Source organism: Mizuhopecten yessoensis, unplaced genomic scaffold (genome assembly GCF_002113885.1).
Source record: "Mizuhopecten yessoensis strain PY_sf001 unplaced genomic scaffold, ASM211388v2 scaffold1313, whole genome shotgun sequence".
NCBI classification, from domain to species: Eukaryota; Metazoa; Mollusca; class Bivalvia; order Pectinida; family Pectinidae; genus Mizuhopecten; species Mizuhopecten yessoensis.
In genome coordinates this window covers 1,643,469-1,664,603 of record NW_018403984.1, presented here as the reverse complement: position 1 = coordinate 1,664,603, position 21,135 = coordinate 1,643,469, and the positions used below count along the sequence as shown (strand labels likewise).

Sequence of the window (21,135 nt, the reverse complement as noted above, 5' to 3'; positions counted from 1 at the left end):
CCAAATATATTTCTTCTCTGATTATTATACTGCATATTCAAAACAAGAAAGTTTCAAGTCATGTCATGACTAGATCAACATATATGTGTGAATCAATGATGGAACAGCCTTATAACCATTCACAGAACTACCTTTTAGGGAAAATTTGCTCTCACAGACATTTCTTCAATTGATTCTCCCAGGCAACATGTGAAGTCAAACACAATTTGGTAAAAATGAAACTTAGGCCGAAAATAACCTTTTTTCACAGTTTACGCTTTGATAATATACAATGTACTACAATGTACTAGTGTATAATAACAGTACCATGTAGAGCAGGGGTTCGTCATATCATCAAAAGATACAATATTCATTATTATGATATAAAATTCATCTTTCATGCAGTAAAATTAATCACTTTATGAAAGTTAACCAGATAAAATCATGACAGGGTACAGAAAGACATTTAACAAGACAGACGAAGCAGTCCGAAGCCAAATATAAATTTGATATGTATCTATAGTCAATTTTTTTATATTTTGTATACAAATTCTAAAAATACACTGTATTAAATTGTTATACAATGTTACATCATTTATTGATATGTTTATTTTTTGTTGCCATTAACTTATAAAGAAATATGATAATTAACTCATTCACCCCTGAAATTTCATAATGAACTATTCCAACTTTTGAATTGGAAGAGTTCAATTGTGTCTTCAGGGGTGAATGAGTTAAACATAGGACAACCTTATTTAAAAAATGAAATGTTTACTAAAAAGGTAAATCGTAATGACAAGCTTAATCGGCAACCTCTATGTGTTAAAACTTGGCTGTAATAATATCTTAGAAATCAATTTATAAAATAAGGATAGAAGATTGATCTACTTTATAAATGATATAAAAATTTGTACATAACGTTCGAAGTTGATGTAGGACAATCTTGTCATTAAAGCCCATAGTCCTGTCCTACATCGATGAAAATAAAGACCAAAATTACAAGATTCAAGCCATCCTTGTTTAAAATCGTTTTCGCAAGAAGTTTAACAAAAAGGCAACCCTTTTACACAATATCCATTGCAATAATTTCAACAGTAGATTCTTCCAATGTCACCGATTTTGGAGGAAGACGTCAAAACAATTGTAAAATTAGTCCAATCTATGTTAGATTTGCAACAACTGTTTTTTTCCTAGACAACTTTTAAACCACAACACAGCTAAAATTCTGACGAAAATCTTGTTCTTCCAACAAAGAAACACTTTAAAAAGATCCATGATTAATTGTATTTGTTTGTGTCAGATCCTCGTGCTCAAGACTTCATCATTGTTTCATATTTCGCAAGCTTGACGATTTAATAAAAAGACACATCTGTATTTGCAAGTTATTTGATCTTCAATTATAAATCTGTTAAGTTCCCAAAGTTGAAAATTCTCCTTCCTTCTTTCATATCATCAACCAATTTTTCCAACAGCTCAAATACAGAAACACTTCAGCTCATTTTGTACCTATGGATGAAATAAGAAAGGCGAAAAAAACTGACCATTCAAATCATAATGTATCTTCATGAACAAAACATTGATGGATAACGAACATCTTCATAATTCCGTTGTCAGGGTGACTTTTCGCTGCACGACTGGTTGCTCCGGGGACTGTACATGCCACGGTGATAACCCCTCGCCGTTGACAGCAGTATTGCGGCTGCTGGATTCCGACTTATTGCGGGACACTGTGATTGTGTGACTGACGTGGGGCTGACCGCCTGGGAGACTCTTTGTACTTGTTGAGGATGTTGTACGTGTCACCATCTTGTTTCCGGAAAATGATGTCTCCTGAAAAATAATTTAAAAAAAATGTTTATGCTGAAATAATGTCTCTTATATCGAATGATAAATTTTGCAACTTTCCAATAATTAACATTTTATTTTTATTTTCATGCAGAACTAGTTCTTTTAATTTTTTTATAAACCAAATATGGTAATATATATAACGTATGTTATTTATGTTGTTTTATTTCATATAAAAAGCCAAAAAATATTAGATTTGATCAGAAAAGTTAGAAAATCATCTTTTCAGTGTTAAGGTATTAGTTCATGCAAGAGTTAAATGAATTCAATTCTAAGAATTTCGTTCAGCCCTTCAAATCAAATCATTTAAGTTGTAAAAGAGTTTTCTAAATATAGACCATGCCATGCAATTATACCACTGGAGACATACCAGTATACTCTTAAGTATCAAAGATAATCATTTTTCTTAATCACAGCATTTCAAGTGTATTAAAACAACTCCAAATCAAACACCACGTGACAATGAATTATTACATGTATATATACAAAAACAAAATAATGATTCCTCCTTCCCTCCTGTGAGCCAGCACCACACAAATAACAATTTCTCCCTGTTACTGTGTTGTTAAACAGATAATATACCAGTATATTATGTATAGTATCCTATCATTGGACAATACAGTGTACATATATACATCGCGAGGTAGGATCAGTGTCAATTACAACGTGGGTAAATAATTGTTGTATGTTGTACGTCATGCTACACATTTTTGTCCAGCAAATTTAAACTACAATATAAACGCGATATAACTGGACCTAAACTAAAATATATAATACATAATAAACAAATAATGTTTATTGATAATATATAAATTACTAACAGCAAATAATGTAGATATTATAACGGGTATATTATATATTATATAAGAAATAATGCAAAAGTTGGTTTAAAATTTGGGGCTGTTGGGCTTGTTGTCAAGTTCTAAGTGTCAAGTGGAAAGCCTATGATAAGCTGGGAAATGCTATTACAGGCCTGGTATATCAGAAGGTTTATTTTATTGAGATTCTATAGCTAGTCACGTCCATATTCCGGGAAAAGTTTTGCCTATAAAACTATTAAAATTAGCACACAGAATTATCAGAGGACAGACAGGTGAAATAATCTCAAATGTTGAAATCCATAATTTGAAATGTAAGCTTGTTAAGCAAAACTTTGTTGATGAACTAGAGAAAGACTTAACATTAATCTGACATACTTTTGATGGATGTCTGTTCAGCTAGCACAACATGTAGATATGCTTGTTTATCAAAAGTAGTAAATCTGAATCTTTTGACCGGAATAAGCAGAATAAATATTTTGATTTCTATGTTAGCAATATTCAGTGATTAGTTTACAGTATGATACCTGAAATAATTAATCATGAATAATTAAATTTGCATATGAACTCCTGAATTAGAATATTGACACATAATGACCTTATTTACTTCTGAACATAAATCACCTTATTTACTCCTGAATTTGCATATGAACCCCTGAATTAGCATATTAACACATAAATGACCTTATTCATATCTGAATTTGCATATGAACTCATGAATTAACATATTGACACAAAAAGAAGATACTAACTCCTAACTTAGCATGTTGATTCCTGAATGAACTTATTGCCACAAAAATAAGCAAATATATTTATGTAATTAACATGTACACTTGACTACAGAGTTAACATAATGACTCTACAATGAGATTAATAGGCATATTAATAATAAATTTAACATAATGATTTATGAATTGGCATATTGATTCTTAAACAAACTTAGCAAATGATGAATTAGAGAACTGTTTCTTTGACTCGTGAGTTCTATTATTGTTGCTGAAATGTATTTCACCGTGCCAGTGCTATGCTAGACAGATGTATGATAGGTGGCATTGTTACCCAAATCTGATCTATTTAACCCAATAAAATGGAGGACTAGTTTAGTAGGTGCATAGGCCACACTTAGGTCTACATTAGTTCAGCAATCCCTTCAATTATAAAAGTGTACAAAATTTACATCTAGAATTGGAAATTACAACATATAATTAGTGAATTATTCTCATTCAAACTGTCACCAAAGTCAAAATGCATCTAGACATCACTACAGTTATTGATGAAACAGAGTAACACTACAAGAAAGCCTCTATAGCAAGCAAGCAACGCCTGTAGCAGTCTCAGATACAATACTTTGTGACAGAAAGAGCAAATAATTAATTACAATATACCAAGAGTATCAATTGTGGCTGAATTAAAAAAACAGTCGTCCATGGGAATATTTGGATCATTTAAACTTAAATCAATCAAAGAGAATCAATATCATTGGTTTGATATAGACCTTCCATCTTTCAAAATTAACATCCTCACAACTTTTTTTTGTTTTGTTAAGTTGTGACGTTCAGTTTTCGATTTTTTCTTTGAAACTGTATTTGTGCGCTTGGTTTTAACACTCTCTGTGTTGGCTTATCAGATCCAGCAAGAACACCTCTGGTCTCCAGCAAGAATTGTGATAATTCTTGTACCTTTCTACCAAATTTTCTACATTTTTCTTTACTCCGGTGGTTTTTTTGCACACTTTACCGTTGATTTCTCATGTTCTACATTGTGGTCTTGTATGACCTTATTAAGTGATAGGACGTTTGTTTTCTGAAGCCTGAATAGCTGTAAAATTTACATTCATGAGCAGATTGATAAATATCAATATTACATTAATCAAGGCATTTTTTCTGCCAATTTATATTAGCCGCAATGGTTAGGGCAAATGTTAGCTTTATAATCAGCCTCAATAGCATTAAATATGATGATGTCAAACAAAAATGTTGCAAAATGAGCGATTTTAGGAAGAGTGCAATGACAAATATGTTTGCTAACTTGAAGTGTAACTGACTCAATTGTAAAAGTTGTGAATTAGGAATTCTATCATGTAAATCTTGTATCCGAGACAAATGTGCGTGCTTCTGTTGCTAGGCAACAGTAGGTACAGAAAAGTGCACACAGCCAAAAAAGTCGACCACTGGCGGGCCGTTCAATGCATTACCGTAACCACTACACATTATCGCTCATGTTAGGGCAAGGTCTGCGTCTAGACGTCTATGGAAAGAGGAGAATAAACCACCCAATCAAAAAACACCATATCACATATGCAAATAAGTCAAAATTAAACAGCTTTAAACCAATCAAAAATGCTAAAATATGAATAATACAAATATGCAAATAAGATAGATAACATAAAATTCACCAATAACACACTAATATGCATGTCAGTCATGCATTTATCATGCATTTATGTAACATAATATGATTGCTAGAAAAATATGTGTACAATTATGAACCAATCAAAATATATTACAATATCCGATATGCAAATTAAAGATTATTTTAGATTATTTAAGCAACATACATGAACCCCTAGCAATCAAGTAAATAAAATATTTTTTGTGATACAAAAAGATGCTATTGAAATTTCATAAACAATAGTATCTTCAAACATAATCACAGATAGATATGGACACCAATCAAAATACTACATAGAGATACATGTACATGCAAAAACAAATTACATGGAATTGAAAAACATGCATTTTCGCTCAGCTACATTCAGGTTAAATAAAAAAAAATATTTGGAAATAGCTTTTTAACTTGAACTTAATCATAAATGTTTATCAGTATTGTAAATTTCTAATAAAAAGGAACTTTTGTCTGCCGAAACAATATGTGTATCTTGCACAAATAAATAATCCAAGACTGATTAATATTCAACAGAATTAAATCATTTCAGAACAGTTTTTCTGAGAATAATGAAAAAAAAAATTGTGGGTTTGTACTATTAAAAACCATGCAATCTATGTATATCCATGCTAACAGATATTTTAGAAAAAAGTACAAGACAGTATGAATTAAAAATAAATATATGCGCAGCACAAATATTGATGATGCAAATGGAGTAATGATATATATATATAAATATATATTTCTCTGAATAATATGAAACTATTTTCTAATGCCATACACCAGTATATAATAGTTATACAAATAAATGCAATAATTTTATATCTTAATCAGCAAATTTTCTCATGTTTCCCCTATTCAGGTCCCAAAACATATTTCTGTTGGTTTCAAAAATATCTAATGTCAAGCTTTGGAGGTACTGAGCTTACACCATGAGGATGATTGACAAATAATTACTGGATGTGAAACTTGTACTTAAGAATGTTCAACCTAAAAATGGATTTTGAGTTGGTTAACATAATGTTATGAAATTTTAGCTTTACAGTAATGTATGATGCTGCCACACAATGTCACCATTCCATCAGTGGCCACTATGCCACCATTCTGTCAGTGGCCTTAATGCCACCATTCTGTCAGTGGCCACTATGCCACCATTCTGTCAGTGGCCACTATGCCACACTCTTGTAATTGGTGGCACTACAGTGGAGTCTGCCTACTTCTTTCCAATATAACACTACTGGGGAATATTTATTTACTTCAATATTTTCCCCCCAATTTCTTCACTAACTTTCCAGTTTTTTTACTTAGTATCAAAATCCTTCCAAAATGTTAACAAGAGGCCCATAGGGCCTGTATCGCTCACCTGGATATCTAAGCAATCATGGCAGAATATTCTCCAAATGAGATCCATGGGAATATGCCAGACCCCAAGGCCAATCCTTGTAGCATATCTGTATTAGATTTTTCATGCCAAACAATTTTATGTATGGTTATGGGGTGGGGATCTCAACTGTTTCCAAGCTGTGACTCAGAATCTAGGTCCCTAGAGTTGTGGCCAGACCCCAGGATCAATTCTAATTTCATGACTGCATTTGTCTCTTTTTGCCCAGCATTTGTATATTTAGTTTTGGGGTGGGGATCTCAACTGTTTCAAAGTTATGACCCAGGGGTTAAGTCTGCAAGGGTGGGGCAGACCCTGGGTCAATTCTAATATTGTGACTTCATTCGTCTCTTTATGCCCAACAATTGTATATATAGTTATGGGGTGGGGATCTTAACCATTTCGAAGTTATGACCCAGGGGTTAAGTCTCCAAGGGTGGGGCAGCCCCACCATTTGTACAATTTTGAATCCCTGCCTCCCATGAATGCTTCCGACCAAATATGATTGCAATTGATATCCATGGCATAGTTCTACAGAAGAATTCGTTTATAGCAATATAGCCAAATTACCCCCTTTTGGCCTGCCCTCAGTCCCCTGGGGGTTCAGCCCCACCATTTGTACAATTTTGAATCCCCACCACCTAGTGAGCTAATAATAATGAATAGAATGAGAAAAATAATTCTTTCATGGTCATCAGTGAAATGGTTAATATTACTGGTTAATAAATATTACTGGATTTTTTTATTATTCCCCCACATCACCAATAAATTAATCAATAATGAATCTTATGTAAGCCTTTGTAAAAAAAATATATCATTTTTTCAAACCTGTCCTTTTGCAATAAAAATAGGCCAAGAAGCCAGGATAATTATGCGAATGACCTTTGATATTTTATCAAAATGCCATTTTCCTATTTCTGATTCCTGATTTGTTAATCCATGTGTCTACTAGAAAGAAACCTTGTCCCGAACATCAGACTGTAATTCAACATGTCTATTACAAACTAATTCCTTCCCGAACATCAGACTGTAATCCATCATGTCTATTACAAACAAATTCCTTACCGAACATCAGACTGTAATTCATCATGTCTATTACAAACTAATTCCTTCCCGAACATCAGACTGTAATTCATCATGTCTATTACAAACTAATTCCTTCCCGAACATCAGACTGTAATTCATCATGTCTATTACAAACTAATTCCTTCCCGAACATCAGACTGTAATTCATCATGTCTATTACAAACTAATTCCTTCCCGAACATCAGACTGTAATTCATCATGTCTATTACAAACTAATTCCTTCCCGAACATCAGACTGTAATTCATCATGTCTATTACAAACTAATTCCTTCCCGAACATCAGACTGTAATTCATCATGTCTATTACAAACTAATTCCTTCCCGAACATCAGACTGTAATTCATCATGTCTATTACAAACTAATTCCTTCCCGAACATCAGACTGTAATTCATCATGTCTATTACAAACTAATTCCTTCCCGAACATCAGACTGTAATTCATCATGTCTATTACAAACTAATTCCTTCCCGAACATCAGACTGTAATTCATCATGTCTATTACAAACTAATTCCTTCCCGAACATCAGACTGTAATTCATCATGTCTATTACAAACTAATTCCTTCCCGAACATCAGATTGTAATTCATCATGTCTATTACAAACTAATTCCTTCCCGAACATCAGACTGTAATTCATCATGTCTATTACAAACTAATTCCTTCCCGAACATCAGACTGTAATTCAACATGTCTATTACAAACTAATTCCTTACGTTCCCTCGGGGTTTATTTTAAACATGATTCACTGAAAATAGGGGATACAAAAATTTGAACATCAGAGGTAACAAATTAAATAGAGCCTCGGAAATTGCTCAAATTTGTAATAACTTGTGTTGGAATTTCTCTTCTACCAGATACACAAATGTATATAAAAACTTTGTTAGATATCATCCGAGATTCATTATGTAACTTGGAGTCACTGTTTAAGACCAAATAATAAGCAAACGTCATTGATATATGAAATTAGCAAAATTGTATAATTGATATAACAGGTTTTGCAATAGGGAAAGTTTAAGGCCCGAGACAATTTATAACCAGGTTTTGCAATAGGGAAAGTTTAAGGCCGAGACAATTTATAACCAGGTTTTGCAATAGGGAAAGTTTTAAAGCCGTGACATTTTATAACCATTTGATTTAGAAAACAGGTTTTCCCATGAAAGAGAGTATTTCAGTTTGACTGGAAAAGATTGAAAAATTCCACCAAATCAGAAAGGGACTACGATGTATGGCCTATGTTTAGTCACGAGATACAAACTCCACCCAACATCTGGTGGATGTCTACCCCCATGTCAATTAAGATTCATGGACACAGCCATTGATTGGGCGAGAACAATAGAGAGACTTTTCTACATATAGGTAAGGTTATCACAACCTTTGATGTAAAATGCTGAAACATAAAATTATTTGTGGTACCATGGTATTTGCATTACCTCTGTACGAAGTTTCATAGAAATCTAACGAAACAGAAAGTGCTAAAGAAATGACATCAATGTAACAAAAAATTTGTATTCATAGAAAATGGTGACGTTGACTCAATATTTGGTTTCATGAAATTGTGACTACAAATGAACGCACTTGTAGAGTGATGGTGTTACTGCTTGGCAGAAAAATGTATAAATGGATGGGCCTGGGCAACAGTATTCTATGCTGGAGCATACAAACTTTAGGGCAATTCAATAAATTGGGTGTAAGCAGAACCCCGTAAGTCTGGTCTGGTAGGATGAAAATCAGACGATGAGGTCTAAAACCCTAAATAATGTTAGAAATGTGTGCAAAAAAAACAAAATGAAACCATCTCCGTGAAAAGTAGTAGCTAAATACCAAGCAGACCGGTTAGTAAGCCAATGATAACGTGATAATCCAAAATACTCTACATGCAGGTCATTTTCACAGAGATTTTTTAGCGGACAAATTTCCAGGAAAAGTATATAATATGAAATATATCATGATTTTAAGGGTCAAAATACAGTCAGATTTGCTGATTTTTATGAAAATGTCTTTGAATCTCTGTTATGTTATTGTCAGAATAGATAATAAATAGACTCAATGTTTTTGGAAGTCCACCCACTACCTTGTGAAATAAACACTGCCGACTATAGGATGTTACTTCTATCTATGAATGGGAAATAGGGGGAAAAGCTTGACATTGAAAGTAGCTAAAAAAGCACCACAACCAAAACGCAAAAATTAAAGATCACTAAAATGAAAATAAAGAAATATCTACACTGCATCTCTGTCTGACTTGAAATGCTTGACACTCAACTTTCAAAACACTCAACTGACTCTGTCAGATTTTCATTTTCATGTGCCATAGGAAATTTGAAGATTGCTAATTTGCAATCAAACTCTTTGAATTGAACCTTATTAAAATGTCTAGTAAAAATTATCAAACAGTATAAAAGAAACCCAATCTGGTTCAACCACTGCTATAATTCCACTACAATTACTCTTTCACCTTAAAACCAATCACGAGAGACCATCCCTCCTGGCACTGAAAATTGGTTGCTCTGTTAAGATAGACAATCTCTTAAGAGAAAAGGTTTCCCATAACAGGAAATCTCTTATTAAGACAGTCCCCCATGACAGGAAATCTCTGATAAAGACAGCCCTTCATGACAGGAAATCTCTGATAAAGACAGCCCCACATGACAGGAAATCTCTGATAAAGACAGCCCCTCATGACAGGAAATCTCTGATAAAGACAACCCCACATGCTTTCAAAGCAGGACATCTCTCAATGTGGTCTCTCAAGAGAGGTGGTCTCTACTGACAGGTGATATCTACAAACAAGTTAACATCGTATTCATAAAGCTGGAAGCATATTGAAGAGATCTTATCTTTCAAAAGAGGTCTCAATGTGTTTCTAGCCCTTGGTTTTCAGTACTGTTAATTGAGGTTATGAATTTTAAAAACAGTTGAGTGCTCGCTTCAAGGTGACCAGACATAGACAGCTACCTAACACTAAATCTCTGTTCACAAGGGACCTGAATAGCTGCTAAGAGAAAACTTACAATGACCACAGGGGCAGGAATCCCACTCTGCTCCTTCTTCCCGACGGTGCTGGTGGTTGTGGAGAGGGAGGAAGTAGACGAGGCTTGACCACCGGTGGGAGAGGCCAGGGAGGCAGACTTGGGTACAGGGATAGAGCTGAGGTTGGCCGAGGTTCGCGGGGCTTTTGGGGGTCTGGGTGGTGGCACATCTTGAGTTGTAGGGCTCTTAATTGACCCAGTATTTTCTTGCTTAAAACTGTTCCTAAGAAAGTCGTCGTTTTTTGTGGTAGGGCTGGTGGGCAGTTTAGGAATACGTGACTCACGGGGTTTAGGTAAAGATGATGAGGCTGGTTTAACGGACGTTGGGGAGGTCTTGTCTACATCTTCAATCTCTTCCTCATCATCCAAGAAAGGATTGTTGGATTTGTTAGGAAGAGGAGGGGGTGGTGCGGCGAATGGGTTTGTAGATTTTGGGGGTGTTATCATCCGGGGCTTCGTGGGGATCTGACTGGGAGGGGCGGGGGCTGCAAAGGGATTGCTGGATCTTGGGATCTGCTTGACGGGAGGAGGAAGGGCTGCAAAAGGATTGGTTGAAGTCCTTGCCGAGGGAATCATTGAGGGAGCAGGAATTTTGCTTACAGGTGATGTTGGAGACTCGTTAGTAATTGGCGATGCAATACTAGACCTAGGGGCAGGCTTGGGTATTTTGCTATCCTTTTTCTTCTCCAAGGTGGGGAAATCAATAATTATCTCCCCTTCCTCATTGCTAACATGAGATGGCACCTCAGATGGGCTAGACAAACGTGGGATGTTGCTTCCTCGGCTTGGGGGCGGGGGTCGAAGGGGCACAGCAGACTGAGTGGTTGAAGGTTGTGGGCTTGTTGGGGAAACAGACCCAGAGGAGGAGGTGGACGACACCCGAGGCTGTCTGAAGCTTGAGGATGTAGAAGGCATTCTCAAGGTGGGTTTTTCAGACTCAGAATCAGTAGATACTACCCTAGCCTTGGGGAAACGGACCCCCGGGGGAGGGGAGTCTGTAGTGTCACCGTCTGCTGTGCTGCCTGTGCTTGTGGTGCTCACGGTCGGCTGTTCGTTACAAAAAGCAAAGAAATAATCTACAGTCAGCTAAAAGTACAGAACACCAATAAACTGGTCTTATAGACAACATAACATTTACAATCATTGTTTCTATATCTCTTTCATTGAATGTCGTTCAGACTTAAATATGTTAATTGTCGAATTTTTTGTTTGTGATACTTTTTATTTTAATTGTCTTGATTTTCACAAATAAGCATGATATTCATAACTAATTCATAATTTTCAATTATCACATATCGACTTCTGAATATATGATTTTTTTTTCTTTTTCTAAAAGGTCTAACCTATGAAATTTGCCTTTTTCTACTCACTGCCATAAAAAAAACCTTAAAAGAACTCAAATATTTTGAATACATTTCCTTTTACCCCTTAAGTAAATGTTTTGTTGACTGTCCAAAGTGTAAAATTCACCAATCACACATCACAACCATTGCCACCACAAAGAATAGAAGCAGCGATCGTCTACAGGATAAGTCTTAATTTAAATTCTATTTATAGACAGCGACCTTGACAGAGAACAGAAACATCATGTCACCAAAGCTATGGACATTAACTGGGAAACAGCTGCACTAGACAAAGCAAGTAAAAAAAATAGATTGTAAAGGAAAAAAACCTAGATTTATTCAAACATAATGTAATTTGCTTGCAAAAAATCCTAATTCAAAATATAACACCTTGTTCAATAGAAGCTTAAAACTTCCATAAGAATTGTGTATCCTTTGTTATTTTGAAAATACCAAACAAACAAAATAAAAAATATAACATTTTACATAACTGTGAAAAACTTATTTCTGCATTTTCATTTTTCTGAATGACTTTGCGGTTTGCCGTAAATGTAAGTAATTTTGTTATTTTTATAAGCATTAGAATACATAAATATTGGTTGATTTCAATCAGTTTAAAGTTTCAATATTTCACAGTTGGGCTAGGTAGAAGATTAAAGCTTTGTAAGACAAGAAGAGACAGCTGCGGAACATAGGGCTGCCATTATACGATATATATTATAGTACACATATTATCTTTCAAAGTTTACTATAGTGTACAGAAATGGAAATGTGTACGCGATGGATTTTTTCATCACTGTCTCAAAATTTAACCTGGACATTTCTTTTAACCATAATATAAGAAACTGCCAGAACATAATTAAATTGTAAATTTAAATGTCGGTGCAAAATGATGAACGATATGAAAAATGGAAGATGAAAAAAATGACAACAATGTTTAAAGATGGCTGAAAGGACAACACTTGGACACACAACTTCATAACACAACAGGACATCATGAAAACTGGACAACGGTCAAAGTGCTAGATATACCACTACGAGTGACTGTCACCTGAAAAGATTAATTAAAACTACCTGTGATTTTATAGTTATAGATATATACATACAGGTTACTACTGTCATGTTAATTTCTGATAAAAAAATATACTAATAAAATATTACTTTTCCCCAAAACTGAAAAAAAAGTGCAAGAATATCTGTATTACATTTGTTTGTTAATCAAATGTAAAAAGAATCAAAGATGAAAAATAATTTTAATTATTTTCAAATACTGTCGGTACCGGAAGGTTGAAAATCTGAAATTTTGAGAAAAATACTTTTGTTCAAATATTATCTGTATAATAACAGAAGTAATAATTTTTTGCTAACTACAAAATAACTAAAAGTACAAAAATGTGTGTTGTATGATACATGACCGTATAAATAAATCAACTCCAGCCTTGAAACACGAACTTGCTATAAACCTTTCACAGAGGTTTAGTATGAATTAAGAACGCTGTTGGTCAAATAAGCCAAACTGGATGTACAATGAAACATTGTTCATCCAACTCCTGGTACTTTAATTGGGAAACTTCCAAAAAACAAAAGCTTAAAAATTGATTTTTACACATTAATTCCACTTCAACAATCCAGGAAAAGTGCAAGTCTGGATTTGTTTTTAACGAAAGAAGTATCAGAATGAACAAAGTTCAAATGTACCATTATTTGTTTCAAAACAATGAACCTCCAAAATACTGATGAAGTGAATAATTTTCTGTCTTTTTTTCCTTGTTGTATAAACATTACCGATAATTAAAATTCTTGAGCAATACCTTAACACCTTACATACTCAAGAATGCAAACACTGTTTCAAACAAGGCACACCATTTTTTGTGTTAAGGATATATGCTTCCATGTGCATCATTTCTGTAAATTGTGTTAAGAGTTATTTCAATTTATTTTTTATAAGCATTATCTATTTTTTTAAATTGTCAATATATGTGCATGTTTTTTATAATCATTTTGTCAATTGTTTGAGAGAAAAAAAGTTTCATTTACTATTTATGAAATATTCTTTTACAGATTTCTTCTTGTCCAGCTCTTAAGTTATGGAAACACATTTCAAAGTGAGGTGACATACACCCTTAAATCCTAATCTTTAGCTCACTTTGCCTGTGTAGCTATATCTGATTGAAGTATAGTGATTTGAACAAGACAAAAATATTCACTTCAGTCATATTCAGGAAGGCTCAGAACGCAAATGTTTGTTATATGTGCAAAACAAATATCCTGAAAATTGCATAATTTGAAATAAGTTGAAACCAAAATCATTTGTTTTTTAAATCTTCAATAAGCAACCATTATAGTCCACTTAGCCTGCTCTTATGTCAATATCATTTTAATGGTTTTCTACTGAATTTCTTCAACCTTTCTACATAGTAATACATTTAATATAACATTTGTCATTTTTTATTGTATTTGAAATAAAGATAAATTTCATTAAACAATAAGATTGCACTTTTAAACTTTATGACCACTCAGGATATTGGGTTAAATCTCATCAATCAAGCCCCCACTAATTTTGTTAGCCGGCTATCTATCAAATGTTTTCAAGCTTTCTATTCAAAAGTGTACCACTTAATCTAACAATTTTAGCAGGGAATGTAGGTGGCTGGGTTAACAAGGTTCAAGGGTGTTGAAAATAAAGATTTGACAAATTCTGTATCACAAAAGAAACGTTTTATACTCAATGATGTCCATTTAACCGTACCTGTTTAGTGATACTGCTGGGAGGCGGAGTCAGGATGAACACCTCATTGTTGAGATTGGTCAACCGGGCTTGACCTTCGACCCTAAAACATACAAACAATTTCTTACAATTATATAAGACATGAAAACAAGAATATTGATCTTACAACAAAAATTCTTAAATAAATTCATGAAATGCTGTCAATCTGATTTCATCTGAAAAAATTGTAAATACCGAGCTCAAATTACAAATGGATTTAGGTAATATGATTACACATTACACTTGTGATTTCTTATGAATTTAACTCACCTACTTTTTAAAATTTAATAATTCGCATTATCTTATTGTCAGAATTGCTTGAATGTCATCATTGTGTACATTAGCCAAGGTGAGCAAAAGGCCATAACTCTCTACACACTGGGGTACAAACCCTTGTATGCAACACTCCTGTCACCCAAATATGTACATGTGTACAAAATTAGGCAATTTTAGGTGACTGGGAATGTCAGGATATGGCCCCATCAGGCTGACCGATTGCTAGACAGTGTTCAAATCGATAGTCCCTTCTATTTATACTGAACGGGACCGAAAGGTGGATAAGATTAAAAGACAAAAGTTAATAACAAACATTCTTTATTTTTTTCACAACTCAAGGAAGCCGAATATTTTCAAAAGAAACAGAACAGATCTTGTAGTATCCAGAGTATCTTTACAGTGATTTGACCTTTGCCCTGACCTCTAAACTGTGTGACACACTTACCCTGAGTGATTAACCACAGGGCCGGATGATACGGAGCCATGAAACACTTTGTCGCTTTGGGTACTCCTTGGGCTGTGTAACAAAAACAGAACAAATTACAACAATGCTCAACGTCTCAGCAGAAACGGAATCTCTCGTCAGATCTACAAAATAACAGCTATAGTACAGAATATGATGTATTTTAATTTATAGTTGTATTTTTGATTCCTTAAATTTTATTTAATCTTTCCCAAAATCCTGTGTTTAGGTTAAATACTATACCTATGGTAACCAGATTCTTTAAATCCATTTTTAGGAATTTTTTTCTTACTAGCTGAGTTATTTTACTTATTCCATACCTTATTGTTATTTTTTTTCTAATTATCATTTCCTATTTTAGAGATTTCTTTTTTATTGAACATAATAACTGAGATTTAAATTGTTTGTTTCCAATTTTTTTTTAAGATAACGTTATTCAGTCAAAATCAGTTCAATACAGAGGAAATTTTATAGTTAAGCTTGTTCAAACTATTCAGTGTACATGTGGCAATTTTTGTATGGGCGATGTAACTATTTCATGGTTTGCCAATGTATGTATGCATGCTTATTCTCACACAGGAAAAATAAAGGATTCTTCACTTTGCAATAATGCCAGTATCAATATGATCAATATATATCCCCAGTTTACAAGATCTTAGGGTAATTTTCTAGAATTTCATTTTAAGAAAAGAAAAATACACTGTACCTGTATTATTTTGATAAAAATAAGCAAGAATATGTAGATTATAATATTTCATGTGAACAAATAACAGATGTAAAATGTGAAAGAAATTATGTTTACATTCCATAATGCCGACTATATATTATAGCAGGCAGTGTCAGTGAGGTGCAGTGAATGATAGACAGGTATGACACAGACAACAAACTTTGGTGCCTAGAACCACGCAAGCTGACAAACACAGCGAGATACACACAAAACAGCAAGCCCATGTTTCTGAGAAATCAAAGCAAGAACCTCAATAACCCAGAATCTGATAATCTGCACAGCTCACTTTCCAGATTGTTATGTCTGTGTTACCACATGAATTTCCATTAAAAGGCAACTTATTAATCTGATTTGATTGCTTTTTAGAACTACTACAGCATTTTAACTCATTCACCCCTACACATTTAAACTGCACTTGCCCAGTCTCTGATTTGGTAAGGTTCAAATGTGACTTTAGGGGTGACTGGGTTAACCATTACCTAGAAAGTATTTTTATCATATTCTGACTTTTATCACGTCATTTAAATTTATTTGATTTTGGTAACTGATAATTCAATAAATTCATTTGATAAGTGTTTTTTTTGTTCCTGTTTCATTCATAAGGAACACCTGTATTGTTTCTGTTCGGCAGCAGTGTACATATCTGGGTTGATGAGGTTGCAGTGTAAACAAACAAAAGCGGAGAAGAGACCTTGACTGTATACAACAGGTTAATAATATGATTGTCAGTAGCAATACAACAAATATGACCTCCCTTTGAGGTTAAATGAGTCTGATAACTGAAATAGAACATGCACAAAATGTAAAGATAATGATATTTTCTGTATACTATAACCACAATATAGTGTGCATGCATCCCCCATTTTATTTGCTGTCTCACCAAAGTTTTTTCTGAACAATGACATTATTCATATCCTTCCTTATATTACCAAACCACTTTACAATGCCAAAATTTTGACTTGCAAACAGAAATGCCAGTATAATGAAATTTTTTTTTTCTATATTTTCTTCTTTCTGCAGGAGCTGATATGCCTAGTCTCATTCCTAAAGCCATTTTTTTTAATTTTTATAAATTTGTAATCTATTTTCAGAAGATAGGTCACATGTATTGCTTCCAATGTCACATTCAACTTTTGATAAACAAGAATGTTAGTGAATTAGGGTCTAGCTAGACAGCCAAATAAACTATATAATACAAATAGTTTGTCTCGCTATGTCAGATTACTCAGTAACCCATGCCAGTTAGTGTTGTGTTCGGTTAAAAGATAGGGTGACAGAGGTGTCGGTACAGAAAACATATGAGGTTTTGAGACATGACTGAAGTTAAATAGAAAATAGGGTATACATGTTTACCAGAACATGCAAAAAAATAAGCTTTGTTATTAAAAGAACATTTCAAATTTATTTTGTCATTACTTTCAGGGTTTTTCGGTATTTTATTGAATCTTAATATAATGTGTATTTTTAATGATTTTTTTTCTTTTGTTGACCAATTTAAACAGATGATGAATATCTGGTACAGATGATTTTACCTAAATTACGCTTTCTTGACTTCTGTAGAGAGTATGATAACTTGGATTCGATTCAAAATTGTGCTTTCCTATTTTATATTTTTTGGATGTATTGCCGACGAGGAAGCCAAGTTGCATTAAAAAAAAATCCATCTTCAAAAAAAGCAGATTTCGTTAAATATTTTACCAGTACTCGTATATCAACAAATAAATTTGTGGGGCAAAAACACTGTCTAATTAGTGATTATTAGTCTAAATATTGAGTATATATTGCAATTTACATAAAATTACAATATATACCTGATCTGTCCCTTGTCATCTTCGATCGACTTAATATCCACGCGTAACCCCTTTTTCCTGCGGCTGATTTCATCCTCGGAATCACTTCCCTCGTCTCTGTTACTGTCGCTGTAAGCAAGGGAATGAATTAGGCCACAAGACAACAGGTAATGCAGGAGAGGAAATGCGTGCATGTCAACATTTTTCAAAATCCAATATCGATCGACATGTTTTCGATTTCTGTCATTTGTGTCGACTCTTGACTACTAGAAACAAGTGCTACTTTCAACCCATTGTCTGTACCAGTTCACAATAATTTGTTAGCGCTATTTTTTCCAAGCATTTCTTAAAATTTCATGGAAATGCTGAATAGCGTATTTCAAAATTGACTTTTATCACAGTGTTTGAAAATGAAATAAATTCTGTTAAAGTTTTGATATTATATCAATATTAAAGATTTTTTCTGTTTTTATTCCAAATCAACAAACAGTTCAGTTTTCAAGTGCAATGCATGACAGTCACATTTATTCTCAAAAACATTATTTTTTTTCTATTTTTCTTTAATTAAACTCAATCACCCCTAAACTTTCATAATGAACTCTTCCAAACTCTGAATTGGAAGAGTTCAAATGTGTCTTCAGGGGTGAATAGGAAAACTTTTTTACACCTGATTTTATTTTAAAAGCCTGGTTATTCTTATTTTGAATTATGTCATGCATGAACAAATTTGCAAAGAGTACCTATGCAACAGAAAGCATTACTTAAACTTTAACTACCTGATTGAATCTTTTTTTAAAAGATCTATTTTGAAAGCATAAGCCCTGAACTAATCTGTTCTAGATAGTGAACTAACTAACAATGTCAGAAAGAATCGAGCTCAAACCAAACTTTGATACAGCACAACAAAACAAACAGACAGATGTCTACTTCACACTAAATCTTTAAAAAGAACAATTTTCAAGCAAGCTTTCAAATGCATTCAAATTTTAGATCTATAAAATGAAAAATTATAAATTAAAAAAAAAAAATCAAAAAAGAAATCTATTTCCAAGCTTTTCAAACCAATGCCAAAAATGATCTAGATTAAAAAAATATATATATATAGAAATACAGTACACGTCAGGTGATTTGGTACTCAGTCGCCTGACGAGCGACAAATTTATTATATTTAGAATGTGAATCCCATCTAACCCATTAATACGAATTGGTGCTATATATACTGCTTATTCAGTTATTGCATATTTGGATAATAAATATGGTACAGAATTATTTTTCAGGTGTAGTAAGGTGACAACATTATGACAATACAACGTGTGTTGAGACCAATATTTGGTCTGTGGTACGATACTAGTATACAAGGTGGCTGGTAGTGATGGAGGTGGGGGTAGACACCAATGACAATCCAGTTTACAAAATATGGAATTCATTAATCTGCAAACTAGATATCGGTGCCTATATCCAATTTAAATGATTACCAAATTGGTAATAGCACTTTTTATTTGATTCATTTCATTTTTGATTTTTTTGTTTTAAATTGCAAAAAAAAAAAATTGAATACCAATTGATCATCGCAATCAGATTTTAATTTGCACTTAATAGTTTTGCTTTTAATTTTTGGAGTGTAAAATTAGATTTATACATATAAAAAAAAATAGTTAACACAGAATTTATTAACGATAATTTCTGAAAAGTTGGCCATTCTGTGTAACAAATGCATACTTGATCAATACCTCAATTCCGTGTATTATCATGCCAAATAAATTTTGGAATTTTTGTTTTTCCCACGTCAAACAGAAAGAAACAAAGTGAATATTCAGCTAAGCTTACAATTTTCAAGAACTGGAAATTTTGCATTAAAAATTTCACAAGTTTTTGAATTCATCTTAAGACATTTTGACCATGGAACTGTAATGGAAAGCATGCACGGTTCTGTCTTCAGTGTGTATCGTGCAGTCTGTGTAAAATAGTACAGGAAAGGTTATAGCTTAAAATTACAACACTTATGGAGGGTGACGTCTGATTGGTGGAAATGTTACGTGTGGGGTAACGGGTATACGAAGCTTGCAGACACCGTCGATGGTCGACAGTGAGTGACATGAACAATATAGCGGTTACTCACAAGAAATAAGGGCGCTTAACTCTGGATGAAAGTGTCATAGAAAATATGATATCATAACAGTTTGTGTTTACCAATATTAGAATCTTTCTGAAATTTAAGAGCTTGTGATTTTAATACCGATATATTATGTCATAAACTTTAATTACGTAGATACACTTTCTCATTTTATCTCTGTATAGATTGAATCCTCTTTTATGCAACACTCTTTGAGACACAAGAAATTGGTAACATCAGACAGGATGTCAAATTACACAGGTTTCATTGAAAATACTATAAGAACATTAAGGAGAGCACTTCCATGGGCTTTGTCTGTTGCCCAATTCCTGTAGTATCTGAGATATAAACAAAATATTCTGAAATGAACAAAATGTCAGATAAGACATGATGTTGGAACAATGAAGAGTTGGATTCCACAAGTTCAGTGTGTTTGGGACTTGTTATTACATAAACAAGGATTAAAACACCATGTTTAATCCCCCCACCCCTCATTGAAGCCAAACATTTCTGATACATCCAGTTAAAACATTCACTGAGAACACGTCAATTCATATTTTAAAGTAAAACAAAGACATAAAAAGATTGAAAAAGGACCCGCCCATCTTTGCCGTCGACCCTTACCTCCTCTGTTCCTCTTCCTCAGCATGGTCGTCAGGTTCACTGTCCTCCTCTGGTTGCTCTGGAAACACAAACAAGACGATGAGAACGGTACAGCATGTTTATTTGAGAACTTTGGCAACAAACACTTCATAACTTTAAGATGCATATATTTAAATGAGTAGTACCTTAGGTAAACATAAGATTTGAACTAGTCTGTTGGAGGACAAATCCTATTGTAATCGAATGGGTAAAAATTCCCAATTTCAATATATGCCGTTCACGAAAACACTACCGTGTACCTTTCTACAGCAGATCTGATTAAAAACATCAACAATTTTTCACAAATAGGAGCCTCTGTTTAGATCTGAGTCTGCCCTTTTCTTTCAGTTTCTGCTGGTTGAAATGGTCGAACTGGATATGCCCTAGTAACCTACATATTCCTATTAAATCTCATCAGCCCTGGACACCTACCATCACACTGTGCATGTCTACCCCTGGACACCTACAATCACACTGTGCATGTCTACCC

At 33.6% G+C, this 21,135-nt stretch overlaps 1 protein-coding gene across 5 annotated transcripts in view; it reads right to left on the bottom strand.

The window, feature by feature from the left end:
* Window positions 1-682: 682 nt before the first annotated feature.
* The window catches only part of LOC110459684 (band 4.1-like protein 5), a 46,790-nt gene continuing 26,337 nt past the window's right edge, over window positions 683-21,135 (bottom strand). Inside the window, exons 14-20 of one of the 5 annotated variants that reach the window (XM_021512081.1) lie at window positions 20,628-20,685; window positions 17,912-18,019; window positions 15,356-15,427; window positions 14,617-14,698; window positions 10,507-11,571; window positions 4,837-4,889; window positions 1,721-1,809 (exon numbers count right to left, since the gene is read on the bottom strand). In XM_021512081.1, the coding sequence (XP_021367756.1) occupies window positions 4,845-4,889; window positions 10,507-11,571; window positions 14,617-14,698; window positions 15,356-15,427; window positions 17,912-18,019; window positions 20,628-20,685 (1,430 nt within the window). In that variant the 3' untranslated portion in view covers window positions 1,721-1,809; window positions 4,837-4,844. Of the gene's footprint in view, window positions 1,810-4,836; window positions 4,890-10,506; window positions 11,572-14,616; window positions 14,699-15,355; window positions 15,428-17,911; window positions 18,020-20,009; window positions 20,031-20,627; window positions 20,686-21,135 lie in introns of all 5 variants that reach the window. The other 4 variants (XM_021512065.1, XM_021512056.1, XM_021512089.1 and 1 more) reach the window with 4 other exon arrangements.